Raw genomic sequence first — 15,409 nt, 5'->3', positions numbered from 1 at the left:
GACAATGGCTCCTACTGAGGTGACTGGGAGCAGTCATTTTCCCCCAAAAAATCACATTTTATTTCTTCAAGATACTGTATTTCAGAAGTAACCATTAAAATGCTTTCAACAGATGTCCTGGCTAGTTATTCAGAAGATAAAAAGATGAAATCCAGTGTAGAACAAATACCTCTAAACAGCTTTCTGTGTAAGCACAAGGCTTACTACAGATACAGCTCCTGTCAAATAACAAGAATAGAAACCACATGCAGGAAATGTTTTAAATGTTTGATGGTGATTGAGCAAACCTGAATGCACAAGCAGGTCTGCATTATTCTGCATATTCAGAAGACAAGAAAATTAAGAGCTGAGGGGCTGAATTTTAAAAGGGGAATGATCACATTTTTTTTTTAACCAACAGAGAAACTCAGAGTGACTTATATTGTGAAGAGAGTCAAAGTACTGAGGCAGGAGTTGGGCTGAGTTTGTGCTGACTGCTGCAGAAACTGACAGGTCTGATAAGAATGTGTGATGGCATCCATGATGGAGAAGTAACTTCCAAGGAGCAAAAGAGCAAAGCATCAAAGCACAAGGCTCAGCCACTTGTTAAGTTACTTTGCCAGGGAAGGAATGAACAAAACACTTCTACAATACAATTTTAACGAAATAGGCCAACAGTAGCTACAAACTTCAGTCAGAACAGATCACTTCCCATCCTTTTCTCAAAACATCATATTTGTTCTTAAAATCAGATTAACTATCAAAATATACCTACATTTTTATTACCCAGGTACAGGACAAATCTATTTGCCCTCTGCTTGGCATCTGATCTTGGCTGAGGACTTTGGATAAACAAGGAAAGTGAAGTATAGCCCTTCAGATCTTCAAGATTGCTTGGAGGTCGAACCTCTACCCCAGAGCTGCCATTGAACCTCATGGGAATAGCAACCTGTTAAGAAAACCAAAGTTGAGTATGTTACAATTAACTATTGCTACCACTCCTGTTTCACTGGTGAGTTTAATTGCAAAGTAACCTATTACACATCCTAGCCATGTTTCAGCCATTAACTATCACAGATTTGGACTCTGATCCTACCAAACAAAGTAATTAGGAAACTGAGTGGATAATGCAGTAGTCTGTATTATCAATACTTAACACAGCACTTTTTTGTTGCAGACATCAATTTATCAATCCTTACTGTGCCTCTGTCAAGTAACTGTTACCTTCAATACACGGACAGGGAAGGACATGCCCTGCAGCTCTGAAGAGCAAGTCTACGAATTATTCAGATGTCTAAAAACATCCTGGTGCTTCACTTACCTGGACTTGACTGTCTGTTGGGAATTACAATGCACCTCTGATATCATAAAGACACATCCTATTGTAGCTCAATACACCATGATCACTGATTCCTCTTATTCATTTTAACTCTAGGTTATTTGTGATGATCTCAGGGATCTTAGTACCTGAGACCACACTATCACTTCAGGAACTACAGCAGTTCCTTAAATGAGAAAGGGCAGTCTAATAAGGTGCCAGTAGCCAATTTCTAACATTTTGGAGCAGCTGGAGTAATATGGCTGCACAACTTCTTTGGCAGCATCAGCTTTCAATTGACCACGCATGGGTCCCTGTCTCTAAGCAGCAGAGCCAACTCTGTCCCTGCTGCCAAAGCCACCACAATGTACCTTGGAAGGCAAGAGGCTGCTGTACAAATCAGTATTATGGAGATGCCCTGGGGAGAAAAACGAATGGGAGAAAGATGTAGCAGGATGCTACTGCATCCTGTCATTTTTATGTATGAATTATTAAGCTTCCGATCACCACAGTTACTTCCGTTGCTGGGTAGTGCTGCTGAATTAAACTTATTTCTGGTCTTTCACACACATTGAAATAAAATTATTTAGAAAGAGGAACAAAAGTACTGTTGTGTATCCAAACCACTGAGGTCAAGCATGATTGCAATGCTCAGGACAGACCTTATTTGCAGCATCTCTTGCCTGCTGAATCAGCTCTCTGATGCGATTTATATTCTCAGAGATGTTGCTGATTGGCATCAGCTGTTGGTTGATACTCTTGATCTTGCTGAAAAGATCTGGAAGTTGGTTTGTCAAATTTTTTACTGCAATGAAAGAGCAAATCATTGATATTAAAAAGAAGGAGGAAAACAAGATGCAAAAATATAGTATCGCTACACAGTTATCAGAAAAAACAGTGGACAGGGTAATGACAAAACAGTTTTGACTGGTCCTACAATATTCGGAAGCTCTCACTAAAAGCAGCAGTTTATACAGAGGTTATTGTACTCCTGAAATTTTTTGCCAAAGGTATTTGCAGAAGCAGTCAGAATTAGCATTTCCAAAAATGTTTTAGGTAAAGGTCCAGAAAAGAGTATTAAATAGAACAGCAATGTGGTCTCTGACAATATTACCCAGTGGCTGTGGATGCTAGTGGAGAATGAGGATAAAGGAGAGCAGATAGGACTCAGGCTCGTAGCATCTTCTACTGCCACTGTCAGAGAGTGAATAATGGGGTAGGCAGACTGCTGGCCTGACTGAGTAGGGCATGAATTATATTCTTATGTCAAGGTTGCTAATCAGCACAGTTTCGTAGTGTCTTACAGTATCTGGCAAGCTTTGTTTAAGAGAAAAGAAATTATTATGAGAATTTTAACTTTTGTTATAATAGGAAACAATTTCTCATCTCTAACCCAATGATGCAGAAGGAAAATAAAATGAAATCCAGACCTTTTATTTCTTCTAAATATGACTTATAAACCAATCTTCTAACTGCAGGGATGACTTACAACCCTGCATTACCATGCAGGACTAGCTCCTATATTTATATGATTTAACATGTTTTTCTCTTACTTGACTTTATCATATAAAGCTGCTGAAAAGATTTAAAATGAAGATGTTTGGGAATGTGATTATCCCTTATTTTGTATTCAGCACTAGCTCTGTGCAATCCTTTCCACTTAATTTCACTTAACAGACATGTAGCCTAAGGTAATAGTCTAGGGCCCTTCTCTAGCCAATGCAGTAGAAAATCACATAATAACAGAGCAGCTGAGGTTGGAAGGGACCTCTGGAGGTCACAGTGTCCAACCCCTGTGTTCAAGCAGGGCCACCTAGATCCAGTAGCCCAGAACTGTGTCTAGGCAGGCTTCTGAATATTCCTGAGGATGAGACTACACAACCTCTCTGGACAACCTGTGCCAGTACTCAGTCACCCTCACAGTAAAAGAACTGTTTTGTCATGTTCAGACGGAATCTCCTGTGTTTAAACCTGTTACCCCAGGGGCACATTGCAGGCTCATCTTCAACTTCATGCCCACCAAGACCCTGAGGTCCTTTTCTACAAAGCTTTTTTCCAGCTTGGCCACCTGCTCAGTCTATACTGCTACATGGGTTTATTTCTCCTCAGGTCCAGGACTTCTTTTTGTTGGACTTCAAGAGGTTCCTGGCAGTTTATTTCCACAGCCTGTTGAAGTTTGTCTGGATGGCAGCACGACCCTCTGGTGTATCAGCCACTCCTTCCAGTTTAGTGTCAGGAGCAAACGTGCTGAGGCACACTCTGCCTCATCAACCAGATCACTAATAAAGATGTTGAACAGGATCAGACCCACTATTGACCCCTAAGGTCCCCCATTAGTCACTGGCCTCCAAACCTTTAGAGACCAGTTATGACACTAGCTTTTAACATACACCACAGAATGGCCTGAGTCACTTTCTGCTATGTCTGTCCCTTTCTACTGGCCATAAAAGAAGTTCAGAATACTAGCTTAGGGAACACGCCTAACTCTTGAGTGATTAAAGCTTCTGCTGCAAAACTTGCCATGTTCACCCTTACGGTGCATTGGCAGGTCCCACACAGCACCTGCAATACCTGAGTTGTTTGCCTCCATCAGTGCTTTATTGAAGCTGGCACTCTGTGTGCTTCCATAGTTACTCTTAATCCTTTCCACTTCTGCTTCAATTGGGACCAATTCACTCAACACACTATTGGTGACAGAGTTGGCATCTTCTGCCATGTTCCTTGCACTGGTGATGATGCTGTCGATGTCACCTGAAACACACAGAAATGAACGTGCAGATTCTTACAGTAACAGATGAAAGGGGCAGGCCAGAAGTGGTCCCTAAGTAACAAACCTCTGTTTATCCCATTGAGATTGTTTTGAGCAGTGACAAGATCAATTTTCAGTGCATTTGTCTTTCCATCAGCGACATCAAGTCTTTGCTTCAAGTCTTCGAGGTTAGGACCAAGAGCTGCAAAACAGTGAAAGCCCCATGAGAATTTCAAAGAAAAATATCAATTTTCTGTTGGACAGATGGTATTGCAGCTCTTGTCTACACTCTTACACAGCTCATGCTGCCACTGAGCATTGAGTCCACTGCAAAACAAGCACAAGGCAAAGAATTTGCTGGACAGGAGGACTGCAAAGGCGTATAGCATAGCAGAAGCCGGAAATCTACTTTCTTGCCTTTTTGCCATGGGAAATAACCCTGACAAAAAGTTCCACTGTAATGGAACTCACATTTTTTCATTGAACAAGCGCTGAAGGGCTTTACTGAGATGTGAAAATTTATGGTTCAAGGAAAGTTTCTCAGGCTGTGCCAACATTTCTAGTACCATTTCCTTTCTTAGTACCTTGCAATGTCCTTTTAGTCTCCTGTGCTTGATCCATGAGTGCACTGCTCTCAGTTTTTAACCTTGCAGCTTTTCCTGATAGGTCTTCTCTCTTCACAGTCTGACAATAGAAGCATGGTACTGTAAGATCACTTGATAATTACATTAAAATTTAAAGAGCAAAAGAGAGAGCCCAATCCAATTTAAAGAACCCCCAATTCTACTGAGATCTAATCTGAAGAACATTACCTTTAGCAACAATTACCCAGGTTAATTCAAGCATACTACAACCTTGGTCTTTAGCAATCTTCAGATGGATTTTAGGGCATCAGGAGGAAATTACTAGCATACAGCTGTTGGATGTTATAACTCTGCTGAAGAGCTTGTGGGTATTAGTAGTGCAGAGTAAAAGAGAATACCTGAAATCACCTGCAGTGATTACCAGGCTTGCTTTGCAAGATCCCTTTATTTTGCACTGAAAGCAATGGTCAGTACTCATATGGGCAGTCCCATCAGAAAAGCAGTAATTGGCCTGATTGGTGTTGAGCCAAGACTAATTAATCAACATGCAGAACAGCAAGTCATACAAAAGGTCACAGAAAAATAAAGCATGCCAAGACACACAGCTGTTTGATTTTGGCGCCTCTGTGATAGTTAAAGAAAAGAAAACTCCAGTTGTAACAAGTTTACCATGATTTGGCCACTTACTGATAAAGCTGAGTCAGCTGCTTTCCCAGCTTGGTTGGCTGCCTCCTCTGCTGCCTTGATGGCACCAATAATATTGTCATAGGCGGTAGAAGCTTCCACGGCACAGCCTACCAACTCGTCCTTCCTGGCACTGTTCTTTATTCTGTGGGAAACAGGGTGAAAAATGCAGCCTTCTTCCAAGGCTGTGAGATGGATTCCAAACAGATCTGAACTCAGGATTTAAGTAATGCCAATAGCGAAAATTATTTTCAATTAGATCTGTGACTTCATTCTATAAAAAATATCAAATTTGGAGATAGACCAACATGGAAAGACTCTTCAGAAGACAGGATAAGTTCAGGCAGATGGAAAAGCACAGCTGTGAGACTCCAAAGCAGCCTTCAAATGATTGACATGGAGAGAATTCATCAAAGCATATGGTTAATAATAAGGCACCTCAATCCCAGCCCTCCAAATACAATTCAGTTAAGAGGAATTCAGAGAACTGTAGATGTCAGATCAAGACCTTTTGCGTTTTCCCCAAGAACAAGCACAGCAGCTCTGGAAAAAGAAACAACAGAGAAAATCTCTTCTACCCACTCCCTGTGAACTATACAACTGTCTAGTACTAGCTGCCTTGTATTTGTGGGAACAGTGTCTTCTTAATTGAAAAAAAATCACACTGAAAACTAACAAAAAAAGTAATGAAAATGTGTTTTTTCACCCAAGAATTTTGCAGCCATGTTAGGTATTTTGGAATTTAACTTTCTGAGACTTTGTAGTTGGTGCAATGACAAAATGCAAACAATTTGTACAGGGAAAAGTAAATCAGGATTTCACTTTTTTTTTTTCCATTTTGTTCTGATGTATCACAGAAGGCCTCCAAAACCCTTCTCATAATTCCAGTGCAAAGTACAAATAATGGAGAGAGAAACACTTGATTCCTATCAACTTTACAATATTTTTGCCTTTCTAGAAGATTCCTTGAAGGGTGAGAAAACCAATGGAGGTCTTTTCCTCCAGAGTGCTAAGCAGGCATGTCTGAAGACTTCCAAGACAGCTATTGATTCAAATTATTTGCCTCAATTCTTTGACACCATATAAGCATCCCTGAGTACGAGTACCTGAAATAACTCTACAAAAAATATGCTAAACATCTTCCCACTCTGTACATAAGGATCTTCTCTTGCTAGTAAGATGTTAATGAAGTGTTAGTACCGTAGTATAAAACAGTATTATGTGAGTTCACATTTCTGGGGGGAAAAACCCAGGAAAAATACAGGAAGATGTGGGTTTTGGAGAAAAAGAAAACTTCGGTACATCATGAAGAAGCAGAAAGAGACCAACTTAATTTCTCTGTAGCTTTGCAAATAGTTATAAAAGCAAATGAAATTACAGACCATTACAACCACTTTTTTTGTTCTGTACAAAAGTTACTCATTTACAGGAATGGCAACATACTCTTCCAGTTGTTTTGCCAAATCTTGCAAAGATTTGGCGTGTTCCTCGGCCCTCACCACCAGTGGTTCTTTGCTTGCTGATGAGAGATTTGCCACTTTTTCATTCATGTCCTTCCTTGCTCCATCCAGCTGAGCAGCCAGGCTTTCATATTCCTAAGATTCAAAAGGTATACTTTTATTTGTATTTGTACATGTTTCATTTTGTCTCTGTATACTTTGGTGTTACACATACCTTGCACCTGCGGAGACCAAAGGGAAAAACATTCCCTTCCAACTTATTCTGCAGGTTACTGGAGTCATTACATTATCCTTCCAGATCCATTACATAAAAGCTGAGTCAGAGCAAAGACCCTTCTAGCCTAGTATCTTGCCCCTCTGACAGTGGCTAAAAGCAATTAACCAGAAAGAAAGACAAGAATAGCACAATTGCTTATGGCACTTCTCACAGATGTTCTCCCAGATTCTGATACCTGCAGCTCAGTGTCTTCCTCAGACACATCACAGCCCTCAACAAGCTTCTCTTACAGAAACCTGTGCAGGCAGGCAGACTCCTTATGCATCCAGGATGGGCTGTGGGATCCTTTCTTTCTTGACTGGCTCTGATAAGCCTCATCTCCAAGAAGATATTGGGGTTTTTAACCTTCTCTTAAACTTTACCTCTTTGCTCTCTTGCAATAACCCAAGTACACTCTTAGCTTGTGTCAGGGAAGACCGGGCTGAGCTCAGAATATCCAGGACACCATTCTGTTGCACATTTGTCTCCTCAATCCGTTTCTGAGAAAAAATGAGAAGTTGAACAACATGTGATTGAGTTAAGAAAAGGGGCAGGAAAAGCTGTATCTTAAAACCAAAATTAAAAAAATACAAATGCAAACCTAATCTAGCTGGCAGTAGCATTTACCAAGGGTACAGTCACTTTTTTTCATTAAATGAGTGTGCTAAACCAGTGATACATTTCAACGAGACCACAATTAAGAGAATGTGTCCTATAAGCATGCACTTATTCCTTGTACTATTCTACCAGCTCTAAAATTCAAATACTGCTCAGTAATAACAGCTGTTCTTTGTCCTGATGAGGCCTCAGAAGTTGTTATGTGGAACATTATTCCCAAATAATTTAACAGTATTGCACCTATTTTTGCTCCCATCTTTCATGGCTGTTAAGGCTAAATACTTTGAAGAAATTACTATGAAAAGTCCATCAGCATCAGGAATTTGGTCTAGAAAAGGAAACAAAAGCACTAGTGGCAACTGGAAAGAAGTGCTGGGAAGAGACTGTCCTTCCCTGCTCCCATCAGAGCTATGTCTTGGTCACAAGTTCTGGTCACACAAAGAGACCATAAGCAGCAGTACATACCTTTACACCTGTCCACACACCCATCAGAAGATGCAAAGAGACCCTGAAGAAAGTCTATAAAGAACTAGTGCTGCTTGGCTTTGTGAGGTCAAAAGCAGCAACCAAAACCACTTCTTATCTTCTGAGGTTTAATTTTTTTTTTCTCCTGATGCCCACCATTACCTTAATGTCTTCTAACAGAACTTTGTTGTCTCTGTTTAAGCCTTCAGCCTGCTTGATTTGAGCTGTCGCATCATTCAGAGCTTCACGAAGGTCAGTGATTTTGGATTCGTATTCATTCAGTGCATCCCTCACAACTTTAATAAGCCCACGATTCTCTTGGTGGTACTTCTGTAGTTCATTCTTAATACGTGCCAGTACTGCAGCATCAGGACCAAGACCAAAAGAAAAGTTTTGTTCAGAGAAGAGATCCAGAACAAACTTCGTTAAAAATGCCTTGGCATTCAGGATTATAAAGCCCTTCTTGTGTGAACTGTGCATCTTCTGCAATGCTAATTTCAGTGCTACTATAGCAAAGATACTATTCAGCACCTTGCTGGATCAAATCTGCTCACTAGTTTGCTGCTGCACAGAACCCACATAAATGTTCTCTTAATTAAGTAAGGATGATGCTGATCTGAAAACACTAATTTTTTTAATATGGAAATAACATAATTTCATCAACAATTTCATCTACAATGCTGACATCTACAACTGCACTAGTTATAAAAGCCTCCTCCGTAACCAATGAAGAGATACGAACACATCTAATTTCAAAGAATATAGGAACAAAAAAGACGTCAAATTAATCACACTCTTTAGCATGCCCATTTCACTGCTGACAAAATAGAATACAGAAGAGTCACTCAGAGGTAGGTATCAATGTTCAAGGTTGATGGAAATTAACTGTCACTCATATGGGTGACATTTACATTCCACATTCCTCCACTATGCCCCTAGTTTGGAGATAAGCCTGCAACTTCTCTTGATGTCTCCACTGTCTGGAATCAAGTTTCTGAATGTCCCAGTCAAACACTTGCAGAGAACACAACAACTAGTGCAACTAGAACTCCTGAATTTCCTCGTCCTTGTATGACCTGGCCCTTGGACTACTCTAGTAGCTTCTGAAAATCTGTTGTTAAATTAAACATGCAATTCCTCTAAAATAACTCTATGTACCACTGCCCATCTCTTACAATACACAGAAGTATTGCATAGGTGTGTTAGGACTGGCTACATCTTTATTTTACTGAGATTGATCTAGTTAGAAAAGAAGGATCTACTGGGTTTCTTCCCCAGCTCAACCCACTTTCTTCCCTAACACACTAAAAATGCCTTTAAATCCCCTCCAGAACGACCACTTTCCCGTTGACTAACAACAGCTTCAAATCTCAGGGCTACACTGCAAAAGGCCACTCCCTCTACTCCAACCCTATTCTTCATAATTCTTATTCAATTAATAGTTCTTATTCAATTCAATAATTCTTACTCAATTCAATTCCATTCTTTTTCAATTCAATAATTCAATTACATAATTCTTCAGATTTAAGACTGGTCTTTCCAGAAAGTCAGAAGCTGAGAGAACAAGCACTTACACCGCTGAGCTTCCGTGCGCTCCTGCTCTGCCTCAGCCTGAAGCTGGCCGAAGTTGCGGCTCCGCATCTCGGCCATCATGCGCTGGGCTTTGGCCAGCTCTTCAGAGGCATCTCCCAGGGGCAGGTTGTTCCCTTCTGCACTTGTGCCAGCTACCTGTTCCAAGAGCACTGAAAAAAAAGCACTGTCAAGGTTAAAACCAGGATGTGCTTAAGCCTATTCAAAATTCCCAAATGATGGGGCCAACATCTTCTCTGAGATGGATCTGCTTCGTTAATGAATTCAGGAATAGGCATGTCTTATTTTTTCCTTTAATGAAACAGATCCACTTTCCATTAATTCTATTAAGATTAAAAGCATCCCATGACATGCAACCAGAGAGAGCAAGATGGCATTGACCTTGAAATTTGTCCCAAATAACCAAGTTCACAGCAGTAATTTTAAGCTTCTAACTTTAAAGAGCCCATGATAACAATCCAGAACAAAGTTAGACTTGAGTCGGGATAGTCAAATTTGTTGCTTGAAATGCCTCTGTAGTGAAGCTTCTCTGTCCCTTTTCCCTTCATAGGGAAGGTAGGGTCCTAAACGAACATTATGTATTAGATTTCTAATAGGAAGAGTGAATACTACAGCTGTGACTAAATTCTGATTTACAAAGTTGTTTTCTAAGAAAACCTCTAATGTGTAATTAAGAATATTGTAAATAAGCCAAAAAGATGCTATAAAACAAAACACGAGTTAGAAATTATTTTTTACCTCGTATATTGTTGACCACTATTTGTATTTGTGAAACCAAATCCTTTCCTTTCTGATGAGTTTGGCCAAAATTGCTAAATAATCTCTCAGCTTCTTTGTAGTTCATTTCAGCCTAGCAAGGGAAAAAACTATTAGATTAAAAGTATCTGGATTCAGCATGCTAATACATAGTCAGGAGACATATACTTTTAAATTTATTTGGTAAGTCACCTTTTCCTGGAGAGCATTTACATCACGATTTAGATTAATGAATTCTGTCTCCAACTCATCTACCTTTGAACCTTGATTATGAACAACAGAACGGTAATTGTTCAATAAGACCTGAAAAGAAAGGAAAAAAATAATCCAATAAATCACCCACTGCCCAGCAGACAAAAAGCAAAAATTTCACTGGATTAAATGTTTACCCAAGGTAAATAACAGCAAAGTTATTGATATGAAAACTGAACAATTCCTTCCCAAAACCTGAGGGTTTTATCTGTGAGTATAGCAACTGCTATTCCAACTGAAGAACATTCTTTTAGAATGAATTTTGGTAATGGCAAGTGGAATGTTGGGGGTTTTCGGTAATGCAGAGACATGAAGTGCTTGAAATAGACATAGCTAGAGGGACACCTGAGAGGTATAACTTCCAAGGGGAGCAGGCCTCAGGAAAAGCAGAGATACTGATTCTGTTTCTGAGCATGACATGGAAACCACAGCTACTTTTCAACAGGTGAAGCCCAGTGCTGCCAGCATCTGGTATTTGGAATCCAAGGTTGACGTATGTCTGCTTGCAAGTGACAAAACTATGGCAAAGGCTCCTGGGTTCATTGCCTATCCACTTAATCTGAAACCCTCTTTTCTGTGTTTCTGTGTTCCTACCTTTAAGTCCTTGATGCGTGTTTCCAGGTCTCTCATCTGCTCCAGAGTGTGGGTACTTGCATGGACATTTTGCAGCTGAGACTTGATGAGCTGAAGCTCGTCACCCATTGTGCTCAAATCCTTCAGCAGTGTAATCACACAGCTGTCGCAGGCTGGAGGGAGCAGTGGAAATCAATACATATCCTTGGTATTTAACACAGAGAACATTTCACTGAACACATTAGTAATGGTGGAACAGCTTTGAGACTTGTCACCTGGTGTAGTCAGAAGAACAAAGGCAACAACGAAGCCTGCAGCATTAAGGGAAGTGACTTAAGTCAGAAGTAAGGAGGAGGTTCCATTTAGACCTAGATGAGTATCTCTTTAATCATTTTTCCAAGTACCTGGTTGAATGTTTGCTTTCAAAACATTCATTACAGGATATCTCAGTTCTTTTTAAACTATGTCACCCTTAAAACAGTCAGCAGTATGTATTTAGAGCCAGCTGAAAGTAATCCAAGTGCAGTTCTATTTTATCACTCACCATCACAATCTTCATTGGGATCCACATCTTTTGGTTCATTATTGAAGCATTCTGAAATCACAAGATAATCCATTAGCAACCGAAGTCTCCTTATGGAAATACTACTGCATTTTTTCCCTCACTTTTCATGTTTGGCAGCCATTAAGACATGATGCTGCCCTTTCATAAATCCATACCCACTGTGAATGAGCTGAAATGCTCAGAAGGCTTGAGCATGCCAGAACCTTCAACTCCCACTAAGGATGACAGCAACACCTTTTCCATCCCTCAAAGGAAACCTATTGTAATTCCACAATATATGCTACTTGGATAGGAGCAGGAGACCCTCTCAAATGTATTGCTAGAATTTGCCTAGAATAACACTACCAGGATTGGAGACAAGATTATATTGTTAAAGCACTTTACGCAGGACAAAAGTTCAAACCCCTCTATCTACTTCAGTATCCAGGTTCACACCACAGGTTCTGATTCCCCAAAGAATGTCTTACCCACAAGGAACTGAGAAATATTTATGGCCTTCCTTCATGCCTGCCACAGCTTGCAAGATTAAGGTATTAATCAAGCTTGAGAGAAAACCACAGTGTGTGTGCATAGATGGAGGCACTGTACGTAAGATCAAGCAAGCAGCTTGGACCACAGATGCAGGTCATATATAACAAACATCCCTCAGACTTTCCAACAAGGCAGCACAGGTGATTTCCTGTCCAGTGCACTCTTTTGTTTGGCCTTTACAAACCCTGTTATAAGAAGCTTAACGTCTCCAGGTGCATATGGAGTAACATCCTAGGATACTAACTTCTAGGATGCAGGAGAGGAACTGGCTCCTAAAAATGCCATCATATAGGACAGCAATCTCTCCAGCTTGATGCCCAAGTTCCTTTTACAGGCTTGGTCCTACTGGCAAGCTCTCATCTCCTTTTGAAAATGAAAAGGGCCGTGCATCTTGGTCAAAGATTGAACCCGATGATCTTGAAAGTCTTTTCCAACCTTAATGATTCTATGTCTTTTACTCTAAGGGAAAAGAATGCATTCAGTATGGGCTGCCACTGTCATCAACAGCTGGCAGCTTGTGAGAGGATACAGTGATAAAATTGGACCTGAACTTTACCAGCAGCATGAAACAGCCTGGAACAAACTGCCTAGCTGTGCCATTTCCTTTGGCACTTGCACATTAAGTCATGAGGAAGTTAAACAGGGTTGGTAGTGATCACTGCTGCCAAAAGGAGACAAATCATAAAGAATACATTTTTAAGAGAATGAAGGAAATTCCTCCGAAATTCAAGCATCCGTGCCGTTCTGCATTGTGTAGTTCAGCTAACAGCAGGCACATTTCAGCTGTCACCATGAAGTACCAATTAAATAAAACTATTATTACAGCTTGTGCACCAACAACATCAGCCAAGAAACGGTGAAGTGCTGGCCAAGAGCCGAACATCCCGCTAAAGGAACCTGCTAGAACATACTGTGCCAATGATCACAGAGGGGCTTATTCCTAATGCAGAGAAAGGGACTAATGCTGATCAGGAGGTGTAACTGGAGGAAAACAAACTGGCTTGTTGAATATTGCCCTATGGATTAGTTTGTCCTGGCAAACTGTTGCTTCAAAAAAGAAAGGAATGATAAAACATCAAACACTGCTTGGATCTGTTCCATATAAGGTACAATAGAGATGTATTACTTCATTGATTAAATATGAAATGAGAGCAAGCTATTGAAAAATTGCACCAGCTGCCAACAGCAGTTCACATCACCTGCTGTTTTTCTGGTTTCTGTGGCCAAGGAAAGACAATGGGTTCCTTGCAGTTACTAGACTGCAGGACGCACAGCAGGGCAGAGAAATGAAGAGTATATAAATGTTTGGACTTTTTAGTTGGAAACTTGACTAACATACGAGGAAGAAAATGAGTCTACAGGGAAGGAAAACTGAAATGTTACTGGTGAATGAAAATATTGGAGAATCAGGACATTTCAGGAGCAGTGGCCTCTGTGTTTCTAAATATAAAGGAGTATCCCAAGGGACTAAGGTGAATCAAGGTAAAGGCACTCTGAAGAATGTAAGATCAGGCCCTTTACTTCAGAATTCTAAAAGATAAAGCAAACATATGCCCATGGCATTATGTAAGAGCTTACTAGTAGTGAAGTACATGTGTGACTGATTCTGGGAAATCATTAATGTTTTAGCTAGAAGAGCAGTGTAGCAGGATTTATAAAAGAGCCTCCTGAGTCAGGTTCTAACTTCCATTGCAAATGCAGGCAGCTTGGATACCTAAGACGGCAGTGCCTGAAGCAGACTCAGAAGATTTCACTAAACTGTGCCAAATACATTTTAAAAAGACATTTTGAGGATGCTCAGTTTCCTAAATCCGTAAAACAGACTGGCAGGATATGATTTAACCCTGTCAACAAAGGAACCACGATATATTTAAAAACACTGCCATGAAATAAAAACAAAAAGTTGGCAGTATTTATGAAGGGAAATACAGGACAAAAACGTTTAGAAGGGTAAACCTGATGACTCAGGGACAGCCCTTCTATTACCATGGTGTTGTGTTTTAGGAAATCTTACATTTTGTAAAAAAATTATCTACATGTCTTGTTAAGTCTAGATCTTTCCTTCAGTTCAGCTTATCCAAGTACCTTCCTTCTTCGCTTCCCAAAGAGAAAACAAAGCTCCCCTTTCTATTCAGAACAATGCTCCATTCACAGGCCCTCACGTACCTCCAGTCAGGTGGTCACAGCTAGCCAGCTGTCCATTATTATTACAGTTACATTTCTGACAGAAGCCTTCATATTTTTGTGGATTTCCAAAATATCCAGGAGCACAGCTAGATGAGGAGATACAAGTAATTTTTATTAAATAGTTGAAGCTAATTTTGTGGAATATACTTTCCCTTGAGATAAAACCCCAGTTATTAGCCTGAAGAAACTTTCAAGAACTTTTGATTTCATGTCTTGACTTAGACAGAAATGATATATTTTTGGTTTACACTGTCCTCTGCACTATGCTAAAAATATCTTTGTGAATGCTGCAGAATTTTTTTCTAAAAATAAAAGAACTCCCACAGTGCTCTTGCAGGAATAATTCACTTAATCTGACAAGAATTTGACAAGGCTTAACCAAGCAAACCATACCATTCTGGCCTGTGATCTCACCAGAAAACACATACTGAGGGGGATCATACTGCAAGCACAGCTGAGATTTCAAACGGCAACAGCACTGAATGACATCATCACCCTTCTGCTGTGTGATACCCCCTCGCCTCCAGCCAGCAAAGCAGTCTGTGTGACTGATCTCTAAGTATTTTAAAGGTAAAATCTATTGTTCACACTGGATAGCTACCATTCCTAGAAGTCACTCTGTGGTAAGACTTATAAGGGTGATAATGCAGCATCAAAGGGCCATGATGAGCAGCTGAGGTACAGCTACATCTGGAACAGAAAATACTTACAACCTGCAGATTAGACAGGGTCAAAGGCACCAGTCTTGGAGGACAAGACCGGGTCCTACTGCAGGTCCTGTCTTCAGATGTGACATCAGGACTTACTAGCCTCAAATTTCCAAACCAGACAACATCACTCCA

General features: G+C 40.3%; 1 protein-coding gene across 2 annotated transcripts in view; it reads right to left on the bottom strand.

The window, feature by feature from the left end:
• The window catches only part of LAMA3 (laminin subunit alpha 3), a 107,003-nt gene that overhangs the window by 14,134 nt on the left and 77,460 nt on the right, over positions 1 to 15,409 (bottom strand). For both annotated transcript variants that reach the window (XM_059859361.1, XM_059859369.1), the window contains exons 44-58: positions 14,547 to 14,653; positions 11,829 to 11,879; positions 11,306 to 11,457; positions 10,652 to 10,762; positions 10,442 to 10,553; positions 9,688 to 9,855; positions 8,276 to 8,472; positions 7,414 to 7,530; positions 6,758 to 6,909; positions 5,318 to 5,459; positions 4,631 to 4,730; positions 4,132 to 4,248; positions 3,869 to 4,048; positions 1,960 to 2,102; positions 755 to 928 (exon numbers count right to left, since the gene is read on the bottom strand). In XM_059859361.1, coding sequence (XP_059715344.1) covers positions 755 to 928; positions 1,960 to 2,102; positions 3,869 to 4,048; positions 4,132 to 4,248; positions 4,631 to 4,730; positions 5,318 to 5,459; positions 6,758 to 6,909; positions 7,414 to 7,530; positions 8,276 to 8,472; positions 9,688 to 9,855; positions 10,442 to 10,553; positions 10,652 to 10,762; positions 11,306 to 11,457; positions 11,829 to 11,879; positions 14,547 to 14,653 — 2,023 coding nt within the window. The remainder of the gene's footprint in view (positions 1 to 754; positions 929 to 1,959; positions 2,103 to 3,868; positions 4,049 to 4,131; positions 4,249 to 4,630; positions 4,731 to 5,317; positions 5,460 to 6,757; positions 6,910 to 7,413; positions 7,531 to 8,275; positions 8,473 to 9,687; positions 9,856 to 10,441; positions 10,554 to 10,651; positions 10,763 to 11,305; positions 11,458 to 11,828; positions 11,880 to 14,546; positions 14,654 to 15,409) is intronic.

This window comes from Haemorhous mexicanus, chromosome 1 (assembly GCF_027477595.1).
Source record: "Haemorhous mexicanus isolate bHaeMex1 chromosome 1, bHaeMex1.pri, whole genome shotgun sequence".
Lineage (NCBI taxonomy): Eukaryota > Metazoa > Chordata > Aves > Passeriformes > Fringillidae > Haemorhous > Haemorhous mexicanus.
This window is presented reverse-complemented; position numbering and strand designations above follow the sequence as displayed.